General features: G+C 43.8%; 1 protein-coding gene across 1 annotated transcript in view; it reads left to right on the top strand.

Moving 5' to 3' along the window:
- The window catches only part of ITGA9 (integrin subunit alpha 9), a 232,582-nt gene that overhangs the window by 20,689 nt on the left and 196,498 nt on the right, over positions 1–15,395 (top strand). The window contains exons 5-9 of the mRNA XM_063325548.1: positions 4,230–4,297; positions 7,602–7,731; positions 8,794–8,879; positions 11,462–11,530; positions 14,766–14,903. Of these exons, the coding sequence (XP_063181618.1) occupies positions 4,230–4,297; positions 7,602–7,731; positions 8,794–8,879; positions 11,462–11,530; positions 14,766–14,903 (491 nt within the window). The remainder of the gene's footprint in view (positions 1–4,229; positions 4,298–7,601; positions 7,732–8,793; positions 8,880–11,461; positions 11,531–14,765; positions 14,904–15,395) is intronic.

Here is a 15,395-nt window from a genome sequence, read left to right as displayed (position 1 = left end):
TTGCACTGTGAAGCTTATGGTATGTTATGGCATTGAAGTCTGCTTAGAGACTTTGAGAGGTTTTCTCGGAGAAGAAGTTGAGGAGCGTTTGCCTTCAGAATCGTCAAAGCTTATCCTATTTGTTTGTATATTGTTTTATCCAATTACTTCTTCCTCAGCCCTGCTTCTCTTATAACCTGAGATCATCATGGCTACAGACCCCTACCATCTTCTTCTCTTTATTTATTCATGGCACATCTTCAAAGTCTCAGAGGCAGCCATCTCTTCCAGGCTCAGCCTCATCTTACTGCGTTGCTATCAGCTGTTGCCACAGCAGTTAGTTTAGTGGCTTGCGGTCTGTGTAATTGGGGGCGCACAGCAGTCTGCGGGCAGATGAGAAAGAACAATAAAGAAGTGTAAAAACAAAGGATCTGTTCATGACAGCAGTTATTGCCTGGAGCTACGCAGAAACTATTGAATCTGCTGTATACTATATCTAAACCTCATGCAAATGTTGCTGTTCAGGTGTGCAAAAGCTGTGAGCTCACACAGTAACTGCACAGTTTCCTGCTGCTTGAGCTTTTCACTGCATGGATGGGTGAATGGACGGATGGCAGTGTCATACGAGTGACAGGTGTCACTGCCATGCACCAAAGTGAAAGGGAGGTGGAAGCAATCTTGGCTTTCATGCCTTTTGGGCTTATCCGCTGCTTGGGAGAGGCAGACTGGCTCTAGGGAGGAGGCAGAAGTTTCTGGGGCTGGGATGTGACAATCCAGGATGTGGGGGGCTGCTCTGGGCTGTGAGCATGGGCGCATGGGTGGAAGGAGACCCAGCTGGCTTGTGGGGAGGGAGGGGGGAACCGCATGCAGGTGGGAATTCGGTGGGCTGATGAGGAGGGTTACGCTGGAGACCAGGAGCTCAGTGTCCTGGGCTGGGCTGCTGGCTCCCTGGGGAGGACTACCTCTCTCTGGATCCCTCCAAAACATGGTGCTGATCTCTGCTCGGTGTCAGTGGAGGTTTAAACAATCAAATAGCCTCAGTATCTGAGGTGTTTGGGCCTTTATGCTTCCATTTCCTCTTGCAAAATGTCATTAAAGCTGTTTTCTCTCTCAGAGGTTTTAAGAAAAGAGGTTAATTGGCGTGTATCGTGGTCATAACGCATAATGATAAAATGGAGTCTTGATACCTGTAGGGAGGAAGGACAGTCATTGCTTTGCATCATTGCTGTATGTCATGACACATAACTGTAATGAATCCATTTATTCTGCTTCTGTAAGCTCTTTTTTTTTTTTTTTTTTTTTTTTTTCTTTTCTGAGAAGCAGTGTCAGGTATTTATCTGTCAAAATGTTTTAATGTCTTTTCCTTAGTTCACAGAAGCACAGGTTATATCCCAGCTCTTAATTTAATTGAAATGCTGCAATCCCATCTATCCACTGTTACAACCACAATGTAACTAGTTATTTAGGTGAGATGTAGGGCCATTAGTTCGAGCAGACAGTATTGACAATGTAAGTAAGTGATTTAAAAAACACTGAACATCACAGAAAAACATGAAGGGTGTCTGCGAAAATATGTGCTTCAGTGGATCTACCAACTCCATTTTTCTCAGCCACACACATCTCTCCCATTCCTTATGCATTGCAGTTAATAATCATTTTGTTCGTTTAAAGAATAATTGATTATTCATTGCTTGACAATGAAAACAATCTATGTGTTTCTGTTCGTTTTCTAATATGTATATTGCTGATGAAAATCAGCTGTGTTGTGTCCTCTGATGTTTGGGCTTTTGTTTCAAGGTACTCCCTGATCTGAATTTGGTGTGTCTTTTTTTGTTTGTTTGTTTGTTTGTTTTGGTTTTAGGTAGGCAAAATTATATTATCATAGAATGGGTTGGAAGGGACCTTAAAGATCATGTCATTCCACCTCCCCTGCAGTGGGCAAGGACACCTCCCACTAGACCAGGTTGCTCAAAGCCTCATCCAGCCTGGCCTTGAACACTTCCAGGGATGGGGCATCCACAGCTTCCCTGGGCAACCTGTTCCAGTGCCTCACCACCCTCACAGTGAAGAATTTCTTCCTATTATCTTATCTAAATGTAGCTTCTTTTAGTTTAAAACCATTACTCCTCTTCCTGTCCCTACACTCCCTGATAAAGAGTCCCTCCCCATCTTTCCTGTAGGCCCCCTTTAGGTACTGGAAGGCTGCTATAGGGTCTCCCTGGAGCCTTCTCTTCTCCAGGCTGAAGAACCCCATTCCTTCTGCTGTCCACCTAGGGTTTTGCATGCCCTTGGTTTTTCTCTGCAGCTGAGTTGAGGGGACAGCTGGATGCGAGCTGGATCACGGGCACCCGCAGGCATGCGTGGATGGGGCCTCTCAGGCGGCTGGCGTTTCATGGGGCAACAGTTTGGAGGACATTCAGGCCTCACTCAAGTCTACTTGGGAAGCCGCCATTGTGTTTGAGGCTTTGTGACATGCTGCTGAACTGTGAAAAAAGTTCTGGAAAGCCTGCTTATATTTAAAAAAAAAAAAAAAAAAAAAAAGAAAAAGGAGGAGAATTTTGGAAATCCAAAATAAGAAACAAGTTTTGTTTGCCTCCTGTCCCATCCTGAGGCATCCCCTGCCCTTATGTTGTCATTTGCTTGACCTAAATCTTTCGCTGTGCAAGTTAAATATGTTATGGCAATTTTCTTCTTTTATTTTAAAGCAAATTGAGCCGTGTGCTTTTTGAAGGAGACACTTAAAGAAACCGTGAGCCAAGTGTAATACAATTTCATAGGGAAATACAGCATTTTAAATCCATCAAATTGTCAGCAGCGGCCCGCTTGCAGCGGTTGGTTGTGGGCCTGACGCAGAGGGCCATTGAGGCCTGCTCTCGAAACAAATATATATGTAAGAAATCCTGTCTCATCTTGTCCCAGGTGAGGGACTCATTTGTCTTTTAAGAAGCTGTGCCCTGGCCTGGTAATTAAGATCTAGCAGGGACCGCGGCCTCTAGTGCCTAAAGGGACAGTGGGCGCTGTGTCTCGTGGTGGGCAGGCCGGGTCGGCCGTGGCTGTGCGGCCCCTGGGGTGGCTTTTCAGGCAGGGCACGGTGCTGGCTTGGGCTGCCTGAGCATTGGCCTGAGTTCCTCTAGCCCTCTACCGAAAAAAAAAAAAAAAAAAAAAATCCTGTAAAGTGGGATTTTAGAAGGCATTCTCTAAAGCCTTGAGCTTTGGCATTATAAAAGCCTCCTGCCAAGTTTTCCAGACCTCCAGGGCTATGCTGGCTAGCGGCATTTTGTTCCGAATTACAGTAGGTCAAGTGCAAAATTAGGAAGAGGTAAGGTCTGTTCATGCTTCGGTACATCCTGTAAAGGGAAAACCTTGGCTGGAAGTGAAAGCATCCGAATGGGACGGATGTGGAACTTGCTGGATTTTATTCTATGCAAGGGTGGGAATCCAGCCGTAGCGAAGGCGGGGCCTTTAGGACTTATTTTTCAGGAAAAGCCAGAGGGAGAAATTTGATCTCCTTGGTTCTCTGAATAAAAAAATGTTCATATCAATAAACAAATATTTTTTTCCCAGGCAAGGAGTGCCTGGCTCTGTGAGAGAGTATATGTGGAGAGCTAGCGATTTAGAGCCTTTCTGAATAGCCATGAGCAAACGTGGGCTTCATTTCTCAGCGGAATTGTTGTCATGCATTCCCACTAGGAAACCCAAGTGTACTTCTGGCCCTTCTGGTCTGCTGGGACACACATCTGCTTTGGCAGGACCCTGCCTTGGCCAAGGGCGTTAAGCATTTGAACTGTAATTTGTGGATCAAGTCACTGTCCGGCGTGGTCTCTCCAATTAAACCTCTCCCTGTGCAACCGGTGTGACCTCAGCAAATTCCTTAAAATCTGAGCATCTTTATGATGTTAGGAAGAAGCTATATATAATATATAAAGGGGGAATGGTGTGTGTGTTTGTATATATATACACATACCACACACACAATGTTTTGAAAAAATTCTGTGAGACGGCAGCGGTTTAAAATTAATTCCTTTTGTTCTTCAGTAAGATGAAATGCAACTCAAAAGGAACTTGCTTGGTTCCAAAGAGGCAATTTGCTCATTGATTTCATTAAATATTTTTGTCATTTAGCAATGAGTTAATGGTGCTTACTTAAAAAAATAAAAAGAAAAAATAATCACAATTACCAGGCTATATGATGAGAGTGTGTGCCATGCCAGGGATGACCATGGTTTGTTTTCTTCCCTTCTCACATCCAGAGTACAAGAAGAAGTATGGGGAGGAGCACGGTTCATGCCAGGCGGGGATTGCAGGCTTCTTCACCGAGGTGAGCAGGGACGCATCCATGGAAGGGATGGGGTTGGTGAAAGGTTCTCCTGCTGCGTGACCCAGGAAGGGGGCTCTGAGCACTGCTTGGACAGCAGGCTGAGCACTGACTGTGGTCCCTTCCTGCCAGCAAACAGCCTCCTGCCTCATCTGCCTCCCAGGTGCCTGCATCTTGCACAACGGCTGCCCAGTGGTTTGTATGTAGGTGTATGTGCAAGGGCTGTGGACAAGAATTTGTTTTGTTTAATATCTTTATCAATGATCTGGATGAGGGGTTGAATGCACCCTCAGTAAGTTTGCAGATGACACCAAACTAGGTGGGAGTTTTGATCTGCTTGAGGGTAGGAAGGCTCTACAGAGGGACCTGGACAGGCTGGATCGATAGGCCAAGGCCAATTGTATGAGATTTAATAAGGCCAAGTGCCGGGTCCTGCATTGTGGTCACAACAACCCCAAGCAATGCTAAAGGCTTGGGGAAGAGTGGCTGGAAAGCTGCCCAGCAGAGAAGGCCCTGGGGGTGCTGGTGGACGGCCAGCTTAACATGAGCCAGCAGTGTGCCCAGGTGGCCAAGAAGGCCAACAGCATTCTGGCTTGTATCAGGAATAGCGTGGTCAGCAGGAGCAGGGAAGTGATCGTGCCTCTGTACTCAGCACTGGTGAGGCCTCACCTCGAGTACTGTGCTCAGTTCTGGGCCCCGCTGTGCAAGAGGGACATAAAGTGCTGGAGCATGTCCAGAGGAGAGCTACCAGGCTGGTGAGGGGTCTGGAGACCAGGTCATATGAGGAGAGGCTGAGGGAGCTGGGCATGTTTAGCTTGAAGAAGAGGAGGCTGAGGGGAGACCTCATTGGCCTCTACAACTACCTGAAAGGATGCTGTAGAGAGGTGGGTGTTGGCCTTTTCTCCCAAGTGAATAATAACAGGACCAGAGGAAATGGTCTGAAGTTGCGGCAGGGGAGGTTTAGATTAGATATTAGGAAGAATGACTTTACTGAAAGAGTGGTCAGGCACTGGAACAGCCTGCCCAGGGAGGTGGTTGGGTCACCATCCCTAGAGGTGTTTAAGAAATGTCTAGATGTGGCATTTCAGGGCATGCTCTAGTGGCAGAGATTGTAGCTTGTTTGGTTGGACTCGATGATCTCAAAGGTCCTTTCCAACCATGAAGATTCTATGAATGAATGAATTGACTCTGAGAAACGTCCTTAGGGAATGTTTTTATTGTGTACATCCCAAAACTTGCATAGAGATATCTCTGTGTCTAACATTAACTCTGTACTTAAAGTGATCATGTAAAACAGTCCTCCCTGAATGGCTTTGTTTATATGCATCTATATGAATATATAAAGGTAGATACACATACATATACATCCATCAGTTAACCACACTTTTTTTAGTTCTGCTTTAGTTCTTATTTCAAAAAGATGGAGGAAAAACAGCATGGTAAAATGTATGCTCCGGAGCTGTTCTGAATACCAGACGATATTCTTTCCTGGACAGAAGTCTATCAGCTATGTTTAAATTATGTCAAAGATCAATTTGTTACTTTATGTATGTATTGATGGTTTTTTGTAATGTTTCAGGGTTAGGTGGTTTGTTTTTTTTTCCTGTGGGGTGGGTGGGTGGGGTTGTTTGGTTTTGTGGTGGTTTTTTGTTGTTGTTGTTGTTTTTTAAGGGGAAAAAAAAAAGCTATTTCAGTGTCAGGCTCCTTGTTACTGTCATGTCAGGTATATACTTAATCCTAATTATGTATGCACTGGTCTGCAGAATTTATTGTCCAGGCTGATATAAGCAGAATAAAGGTGTCCTCTCTGAAACAGCAGAAGGTGATTTCCGAGTAAACTGGGATGGCAGGTGATGTTACTACAGTGGCACTGTCTGATAACTGGAAGTTCAGCCAGCAGCAGCTGTTTCCTGGCTTGTCTGCTCTCTCCAGTCTGTTTCTGTTCCCATGCTTTAAATCCTCCTTTGCTACCCTAGTTCAAAAGATATCTTTGAACTTTCATTGCTTCAGCCTGATGGCAGCTCACTGAGCAGGAAACGCAGATAAATGGCTTTTTGGGTCAAACAGGCAAGACCCTACCATATATTCAGCGCTGCTGATGGTAGTCGTTCCTGCTGGTAAATGATCCCTTGACCTCAAGGGCACGGCTCCTCCCAAGGAAAAAAGCTGTTGCCAAGCACGTCCTTCTCTTTGGTTGGGTTTGCAGTCCTGACCCTGTAGTCTTATTAGGAAAATCCCTTGTTTAGTGTCTCCCCCTGACTGGAACTGGTCACCCAAAGGGGTCCCAAGCGCGGGAGCGTTTTCCCATAAGAATGGAGTTCACCCATGGCTTTGCACTGAATGGAGATGTGAGGCAAAGCAGCTGTCCTCGTGTCTCCTCCAGGGATGGGGAATTTACCTAGGCTTAATACTTCCCTGGCTTAATTTGGTCCCTTGCTGGAGATATTTAAAACCACATCCAGGACTAAGGTTTCCCTGCCAGGATGCTGGACGCTTTGGGGCAACCTCTTTGCAATCTCTCTTTCATGTGACTGTACCTTTGATTTTGTTTCAAAAGCATTATCCATGAGCATCTACCTTTGGATGCTGGATCAAACTTTGCCTGATATCTAGTCTTTTAAAATCGTGAATCATGCTGTGGGTCTATAATGAACTATAGCCAGGTTGTCTCTTGAAGGGCAGATTGTACCTGAGGACAGAGCGAGCAAGGCAAAATGTTCCAACCATGACATAATGCACACTGTGCTTCTTGTTGAGTGCAGGGCAGCTCTTTAGCTTCATATTTCTAAAATCGGAATTCTTTGTGCTCTATCTGTCATGATTGGTTGGTATAGCATGTCAGCCAGCATTGAGGCACAGTCTGTAGCTGAATAGTGGGTCTGGGTGGGCTGGGGCACTTCTGTCACTTGGTGGAGGTCGTCAGGTCTTCTGGAAGATGTTTAGGAAAGACAGCAGGTGGAGAGAGATTTTGGGGAGGACTGTGTTAGCAGGGGTAAGTTTGATGGTTAGTAAGACTGAGGAGGGTCTTTTATTGAAGCAGCAGAAAGGCTGAGTAGAAGTGGGCCATAAAAGGAAAGACTGTGTGTCTCTAGGGTGTGTGCAGTGACCTCCATGTTTGGGAAGAAGGATATCCTCTACACGCACACAGAATGGAGATTGTTATAGATGGGCTGATAATTGGTATTTTAAGTTAGTATCCTCTCCCTTCGCCAGTACTGTGTAAAGGATGAATTTTTTTCCAGTTTTGATTGTTATTTATTTTTTTCCCCATCCTTTCCCCCACACCCTTCTGTTTTTCCTGTTGTAGGAGCTGGTCATCATGGGGGCACCGGGATCTTATTATTGGACAGGAACTGTCAAAGTACTGAATCTCACTGACAACACATATTACAAGCTGAACGATGATGCTGTGATAGCCAGGCGGTACACGTATCTTGGTAAGCGGCTCTCTGGTGCTCACTGTGGGAACGGATTTGTCCAACAACATATTTCAAGGCTTTGATGCTATAAAAATTTAAAGGCTTCCACCTAATCCTAAGACTGTTGAGACCTAAAAGGCATTTCAAACAGTCAGTAGTGACTAAAGACTTGCACTGACTTCTCTTTTTCCCCTTAACCTTTAGTCTTTATAAAAATACCACTTGAAACATGCTCCTTGGCAATAGCTGAATTAGGAGTGCATATATACATTTTTAAGGACATAAATAGGTTTTGCCACTGATAGACCTGAATTATAGTGTTTACCATGTAGACAAGAGCCTCATAATTTACAGCAGAAGAGCAAGGCAAATACAAGACAGCCTTAGAAGGAAAGCACTCTACTCTTCTTTAGTTATTATATATCATTTTAATATATCAAATAAGACTGAATCTTTGATCTCCTTCTTTCAAATACACTCCTTCTTTCTTTGATCTATCCTCCCATTTTTCTTCCTGCCTAAACAAAGATCTTTTTAAGCCATTAACTTCTCTGACCTCTTTGCCTACTGTCCTCCGCTCTCCCCCCCGCTGACCAAAAAGGCACGTAATTTTCCAAGCCTTCCTGGGCAGCGATTTTAGCCAAAAGAGGACACTTCAGTCTGGTCAATGCAGGGCTGTTGCTCTCTGATGTGATACTTTCCCTGTGACAATGTGGTCTCTTTGCTCTGTTTGTTCATGCCTATTCCTGTTTTATCGGATCCCTTTCTGGACTCGCAGTTACCGAACTGCTCCCCGTACCTGCTTTGCGTGTCCCTCGCCCAGCTCCACACACACCTTTCTTCTCTCAGCTGTACTGGAGGGCATACTGTCACTTCCCAACTCTGTGAGCTTGTGTGCAGAATATTCGCGCATCCTGAGCAGAGTGGCTGTTGAATGTGTAACCCAGGAGGAGCAGTTAAACCCAATGAGTGTGATCCAGCTGGCTGACCTGTCTCTCAGGTTCTTCCCCTTCACGATTATTTATTTATTTATTATTTATTTCCTCTCTCCTCTCCCACCCGACCCCATCTCCCGCTCAGGATATGCGGTGACAGCAGGTCATTTCTCTCAGCGGACTACCACGGACGTTGTAGGAGGAGCTCCCCAGGATGGAGGCATCGGAAAGGTGCGGCTTTTTGTCAAACAATAATGTAGTTGGATGCAACAGGGCAAAAAAAGTAATACTGATGCAATTCCCATGTGTCTGAGAAGCCAAGAGGTTTTTGCCTACAGGATAGTTTTGGAGCACTGAGCAGGGAAGAGGTGAGGTAGTTTGAAGTCATCAAATTTTCTCGACCCATCCCTCCTGGTGCCTCACTTCCCTCACCCCTCACTTTCCTCTCTCTCCCACCCAATCCTTACAATAGTTATTTTAACGAGACAAAGGCAACATTTCTTTCACACTGCTTTTATTTAGGATTTGTAACGTATAGGTATCGCTTAAACCTTGCCTGGAAATGAGAAAACTTGAAAAAGAGAGTTTGTCTTCTGCTTGTTTTCTTCATACATTTGAGTATTTCAGTATTTACTTCAGGGTAGCATCTCTAATGAGAAGCCATTTAATAGGTGATTTGATGTCCCTCTCAAAACTTCTTAGTACATTGTTTAGTGGATTGGAATCTGGGTTTCTGCCAGCTGTACTTTGAAATCTTGGTGATAGTCTTTTGAGAAGAAAAACAGAAAACAGCATAAAAAAAGATTTTCCTGTAGGCATACACATGTTCAATGTCCCAAAGATGTAAGCAAGTGAATGGCTTGGTGGAAATGGCTGGTGAGTTAGGTGTGCCTCGTGTTCCTGTGCTGAGTACTCAGCTGGTATTGGGGGAGCTGGTTGAAGGTGAGCACCCTTATACACTTCTGAACCAAAGGTGGAGAAGTGGGAGTGGGGAGAGAGAGGGAAAGGATGTAAAGCATCTGATTTTGTCCCTTTTTCTTCAAAATCTAATCTTTTCAGGACCTGCTGCCACCATGTGCTTGACAGAGATGTCCTGAAGCCCCCTTCCATCTTCCTCCCTCTGGCTCTCTTGCTCTATAGGGAGATGAGTTGTAGCCGAGTCATAACAATAAGGAGTGATTGTTCTCCGCTGCCAGGAACACTATACCTTGGTTTAGGCATATTATTTTTGATAGTAAACATGTCCCAGGGGATAGCAGCGCAAGTGGGGAAAATGTAATAAAAGTAGAGGATGAACTTGGTACGTATACCTGATCTGGTGTGAGTAGGACATATGGGGTATCGTAGCAGCGCAGTTGCTACTGAGAGGACATGTGCATGGGAAAGACATAATTTCCTTATCCCAGGTGCTCTGTTAGGGCTGCTTCAATGCACCTTCCTTTCAACCTGTTTTCTCTGTGGAACAGATTTAATTTCTGTACAAGGAGGGGGAAAAAACCCAGCTGCTAACATGAGGCCTATAAGAAGGCAGCTGGCCCTGTAGTTTAAAAACTACTGCTCTAGTTGCAAAAGCTCCCGTTATTCTCCCTTGGCATGGGATGTGGGTAGCAGGAATGCATGGCCAAGGGGCGGTAAGAAGTGTTGAGTACAGGACATTACGCTGAGCAGTCCTGTGTGCTTTCCACACTCTCTAATAAGCTAATCCTTTCCACTTCCCTGATCGAAAGTGATTAGCATTGTCACACCCTTTTCACTGAAGGTAAAGCCAAAATACTTAATGAGACTGAGTCATTTCTCCAGAGTCGCCAAGAGTGTCATTAGTTAAGACTGGGTTTGGAGCTGTGACACCTGGCAATATGCTCTTGCTGCTAAACATGCCACTGCAAAACCTAGGGAGTCCTTTATATCTAGAGCAATTGTCCACAGTAAATCTGTGCTGTGTTCTCGGCTGAAAACAGCTTTGAACTTTGTCTCACCACCTATTAATAACTTGCCACATATTCAGCTATGTCAAGTGCTTGGCTCCGCCACGTGGCCTTGGAAGTAAGGGGTCCTCTGTCCTGCAAACTGTGTGAGCACCTGCTAGGAGGGAGCCTGACAAATGCTGGAGGAGTCTCAAATGCTGACTGAGCCAGCCTTTCTGTCGAAGAGAGTCTCCTTCTACAAGCCATGTCTCTTGAATTTTGGTATAAGATCTGTTACTGAACTTGCATCAATACTATTAGCCCCGAGAGTTCTTGGTAAAAACAGTTTCTCCTGTGGAAACAAGCAATTACTGGACTATGCTTTAATAGTTTTCTGATTTACAGATTGTTTCAGACAGAAAGAGCACAAATGCCTTGGGTGGTCCGATTGGGATTTCTACTCTGACCTTTGCTAAAGCATCGTGAAGTTTGCAGTGCAGTACGTGCAGGCATGTGTCCTTGTGAAGGAAAGGCTGTATAAGGGAAGGGGAGCAGGGTTGTGCCTTCGCAGCCTTTTCCCCTGCTCGAGATGCCACTTGTTTGAGAGTTGGAAAGTTCCTTTACTAGTAATACTTACATGTGCACATACACACATGCACACCAAATATGTAGGCAACAAGATACTGTTCAAGCATTTCTCATGAGAAGCCTGTGATTCATCAGGAAAAAGGGAACTGTGTGTTTTGTCTTTTAAAAGAAGACTGATCAATAAAGTGATCATGAAATTGGATCTTAGCGATAGCCATGGCCATGATCATGATTTGGATATTATTTAGAAAGCACCAATGCTGTACCATTATGTGCTTCATAGTTATTATTTGTTAACTTTTTTATTTTTTCACTTTTCAGGTTTATATTTTCAGAACAGACAGGCGATCAGGCTCTCTAATAAAGATTTTTCAGGCTTCAGGAAAAAAGGTGAGCTTTTATGTAGGTGTGTTTTCTTTTTAAGGGGTGGAGAAGGTGGAAATAATGGCAGAGTAATCTCAGAGCATCATTTTCATTCCATTGCTTCATGACTTGTCAAGCAAATTCTGTTTCTGCTTGTCCTCCCAGAAGAGCTAAACCTATTGTACAGACAAGCTGTATGCCCTTTCTCCTGTAGCAGTCATGACTGCAATGTCGGCTCAATGCCCATGTAACTGAAAGGTCTTTCTGAAAATTGTACTAGTGGTTCTTTTTAGTCTTACGCAACTGTAGCAGGGCTTTCTGAGATGTGGGACATGAGGCGCCAGGTGAGCCTAGACACAGAGATTTCCTCTTAGTAGATGTTACTGGGAGATATGGGTAGCCTGGAGCTTAGTTTAATACACAAAGCCTCAATCTGTTTTTCTGTGTTGTGCTGTGACAGGGAGTATATTAGAGTTATGCTGTTTTGTGGAGGAGCAGCTTCATTGCCTCAAGAGGTGATGATTTCCCCTTTCCACCATGAGTCAGCCCTGCATTTTTATCTTAGGACTGGTGTCTTAGAGCTGAACGGTGCACCCCCCAGCCCCACAACATTTAGTGAACGCTAGTGAGATCCATCTCCCCCTGCGTGGACTTGTGTTTGAGTGGGGAACAGCTTGTATTCTTCACTGGGGGCTTGCTGGAGATGTGTTGCAGGGGAAATGAAGTGGGTGGTATATCTAACTATAGGTAACAACAAAAAGCTGTCTTATTTGGGAATAATGCAGTGAAGAAACGATACCCCTTACCTGCTGTTGCCTGTGCTTTCCTGAAAGGAGAGGAAATACAGAAGAAAAAGGTTACTGGTGGCATCTGGCTCTAGAAAGACTGCCACCCTCAGAAGGATCTGAAGTGTTTGGCTGTATCATCGAGTTGGGAGCATTAGCATGTTTTGTTATTTTTTTCCCAACAAAAGACAGTTGCAGTCTTTAAAAACAAGCCTTGAAGAGGGGAAAACTGCAAGGATGTGTAGGTGGATGGTGTGACTTGTATTTTAGGGTTTCTCCAAAATTTGTCTTTCTCTGCACTAGCAGAATTGCAGACATCTTGAAAGGAAAAGACCTCCCAGTTCATCTAGGCCATCTCCTGTGTTTGATTGCTTCCTGTTAATTTCTTTCCCTGTTGACTTTTAAATGTCCCTAAGGATGTGCTCCTGGAGAACTACTTCTCGGCCTAATAAACAGAGCTATCAGGAAGTTTCCAGGTCTCAGCCAAAAACTTCCCTTTTCCAGTTTAATTGTGTTATTCTTATATGTAACTTAACTAATCAAGTATTTACATCCTTTGAGTACTTCTAGGCTGTCATCTTCTCCTTCCCCATTAGCATCTGTCTTCTACAAATTCTCTAAAATCCAAATGAGAATTTTACTTTAAAGAGAAGGCTGTCCTAAATCACCCTTACTTTGTTTCGTGATTGAAATATAACCAGAAGTTCTCAGCAAGGAGCACTGCCTGGAAATAAGTTCTCACAAAACGTTGCGTCTCTCCCAGTGGTGTGAAAGTTCATTGCTCTGACATTCTTGTTAGACAGACATTAAAAGCAGGCCAGTTTCTTCCTTCCCTTTTTTATTGCTGGAGGCTGAACTAGGAAATCAAATGCAGACAAGAAAAAAGAAAATGCAGTGCCTTGTTACAAATGTTAAGTGCACAAACTTCAGCTTCTCACAGCACTGTGAACTCACCCACGCTGCAGACGTACCATGTTGCAGTTAAGTAAATAATAGCCTTTCCCTGAAAACTGCCTGAATACATAGTGAAATGCTTTTCATAACTTTCGCTCCTTACCCATGAGAAATTTGTTTTAAAACCTTAGTGGATTAAAAAAAAATAAACAAATAAAAAATCCACAAGGGAACTTAAGCTACAAAATAACTGGAATCAAATGATGTTTGAGGTCTGACCTTAAACCCACACAAACACAAAAATCTGAATTACAAACTGAAACTCTATCCTTACCTCACCCCACTATATATATTTAGCAGCTTTTAAATCTTACGGACTGCACAGAATCGAGTTGCTGCTGCCCATCTCCTGGCATGCCCAGTAGCTCTGGCTCATGCATCTCAACTTATCAGGCGTGGAAGGCTGTGGGTCAGAGATCTGCAACGAGGAACGTAAAAGCACGCAAGAAGTGTGATTCTTTATTTTTAACCTAAATAACTATTTCTGTGACCTCAATTTTTCCTACTAGGTAAACAGCTCTCCATTTCAAATACAAAGTGATATCTCTTAATTTTTCCTTTGGAGGTTGCTTTTAATTTTGAGGCTATGGTTTGTAGTAGGTCTCAAAGAGTATGCCTTGTGGTACCTTAGCAGAAGTGGATGAAATAAGTGTGGAATACCATTTTTGCTTCTGGTTTCCTCCTTGTGTTTAAATGTGTTTTGAAATTCGTAATGTGGATGCCTGTTTGGAGATTGTTAGCATTTAATGTTAACGCCTATCAAAAATTATGTAATTTAATTATTTATTTTTTTTTAATTTAAGCAATTAAGTTTTATCAAGGAGTAATAACGGGGGATAGAAAGTGACTGGGGTTTTTTGTTTATCAACTGAAAAGCTTTTATTGAAAGTCTTCTTTCTGTGTCAACTCACCTGCCTGTACATGAGAGGAAAGACTATGATCAAAACCCACAACCAGTACTGCTATATGAAGGTGACTGATACAAATAGATACAAATAGAGCAGGGGAAGACAGTCCACACTCAAGAGGCAATTTTAGATGCCTCTTTTCATGGATACCCTACCCCATGCCTATTTTTCTTTTTTCTTTTCTTTATTTCTTTAAGGTATCCCTAGAAGGTCTGGGGTACCCAAATTCAGGTCTCTTTGGGGAGTCTGACACTGGGCATGAATAATCACTGGCCAGGTCTTGGTTTGGGAAACTTATTTCATCCTTTCCTGGCTTTAAGCATTTCACAAGTGAAAGCAAGTCTAAGAAAGCTCTTTATGTGTCTCACTTAAGCGTGTCCCAGGGTATAAATTTTCTTGTGTTGGTAAAACATCCAAGCTGATGCACTGTTACAGTAAAGTGTTTAATTCCTGCCAGAATTATCCCCTAAGCTTTCTCTGTAGGAGTGCTTGTGAGTGATAAAGCAGCAAGTCATTATTTGAAATTAAAAACAAAAAAACCACGAACGCCTAAATGACTTCCTCCTGTGTGTGGGCAGATACTGAATGCTTTGTTGTGACTCGGCTTGGTTACAGATGGGCTCTTACTTTGGCTCCTCCTTATGTGCAGTTGATCTGAATTCTGACGGGTTGTCAGACCTGCTGGTCGGAGCACCTATGTTTTCTGAGATCAGAGATGAGGGTCAAGTCACAGTCTATATCAACAGAGGAAACGTGAGTATGTACAGGAGATGACTTGGTAAGGAATGAGGGTGTGGGTCCGGGCAGGGTAACGCTAATATCCTTCCAGCACTGCATGGTGAAACTCTGTTTCTCAAATAACGGGGCTTTGGATGTCTCTAGCAGAGCATAAAGTCACGGAAAGCTCATCTGGTATCATGGTTTCCCAGACACCAGCCCACATTCATCACAGAGCTGTGAATCTTTCGAGGAGGTCTGGGAAAGTTTCTGGTTTTATGTTGAAACTTGGTGGTACTTGTGGCTTTACATGGATTTGATGCCAAAACCAAGTAAGAGTCAGCAGCTTTGACTGATTTTCCTTTGTCTTTTGGGTGGTCACTAAAATACAAATTAGAGCACAAATGTCTGGGGATTTAGGAGACCTTGTGAAGAGAAACCAGAGCTTGAATTCACGTTATCTTTACATTATGCCCCACATATAGACTTTAGGGGAAGTGTTTACCAGCTGGCACTGCTGGATTTCAC

This window comes from Chroicocephalus ridibundus, chromosome 2 (genome assembly GCF_963924245.1).
Source record: "Chroicocephalus ridibundus chromosome 2, bChrRid1.1, whole genome shotgun sequence".
Lineage (NCBI taxonomy): Eukaryota > Metazoa > Chordata > Aves > Charadriiformes > Laridae > Chroicocephalus > Chroicocephalus ridibundus.
This window is presented reverse-complemented; position numbering and strand designations above follow the sequence as displayed.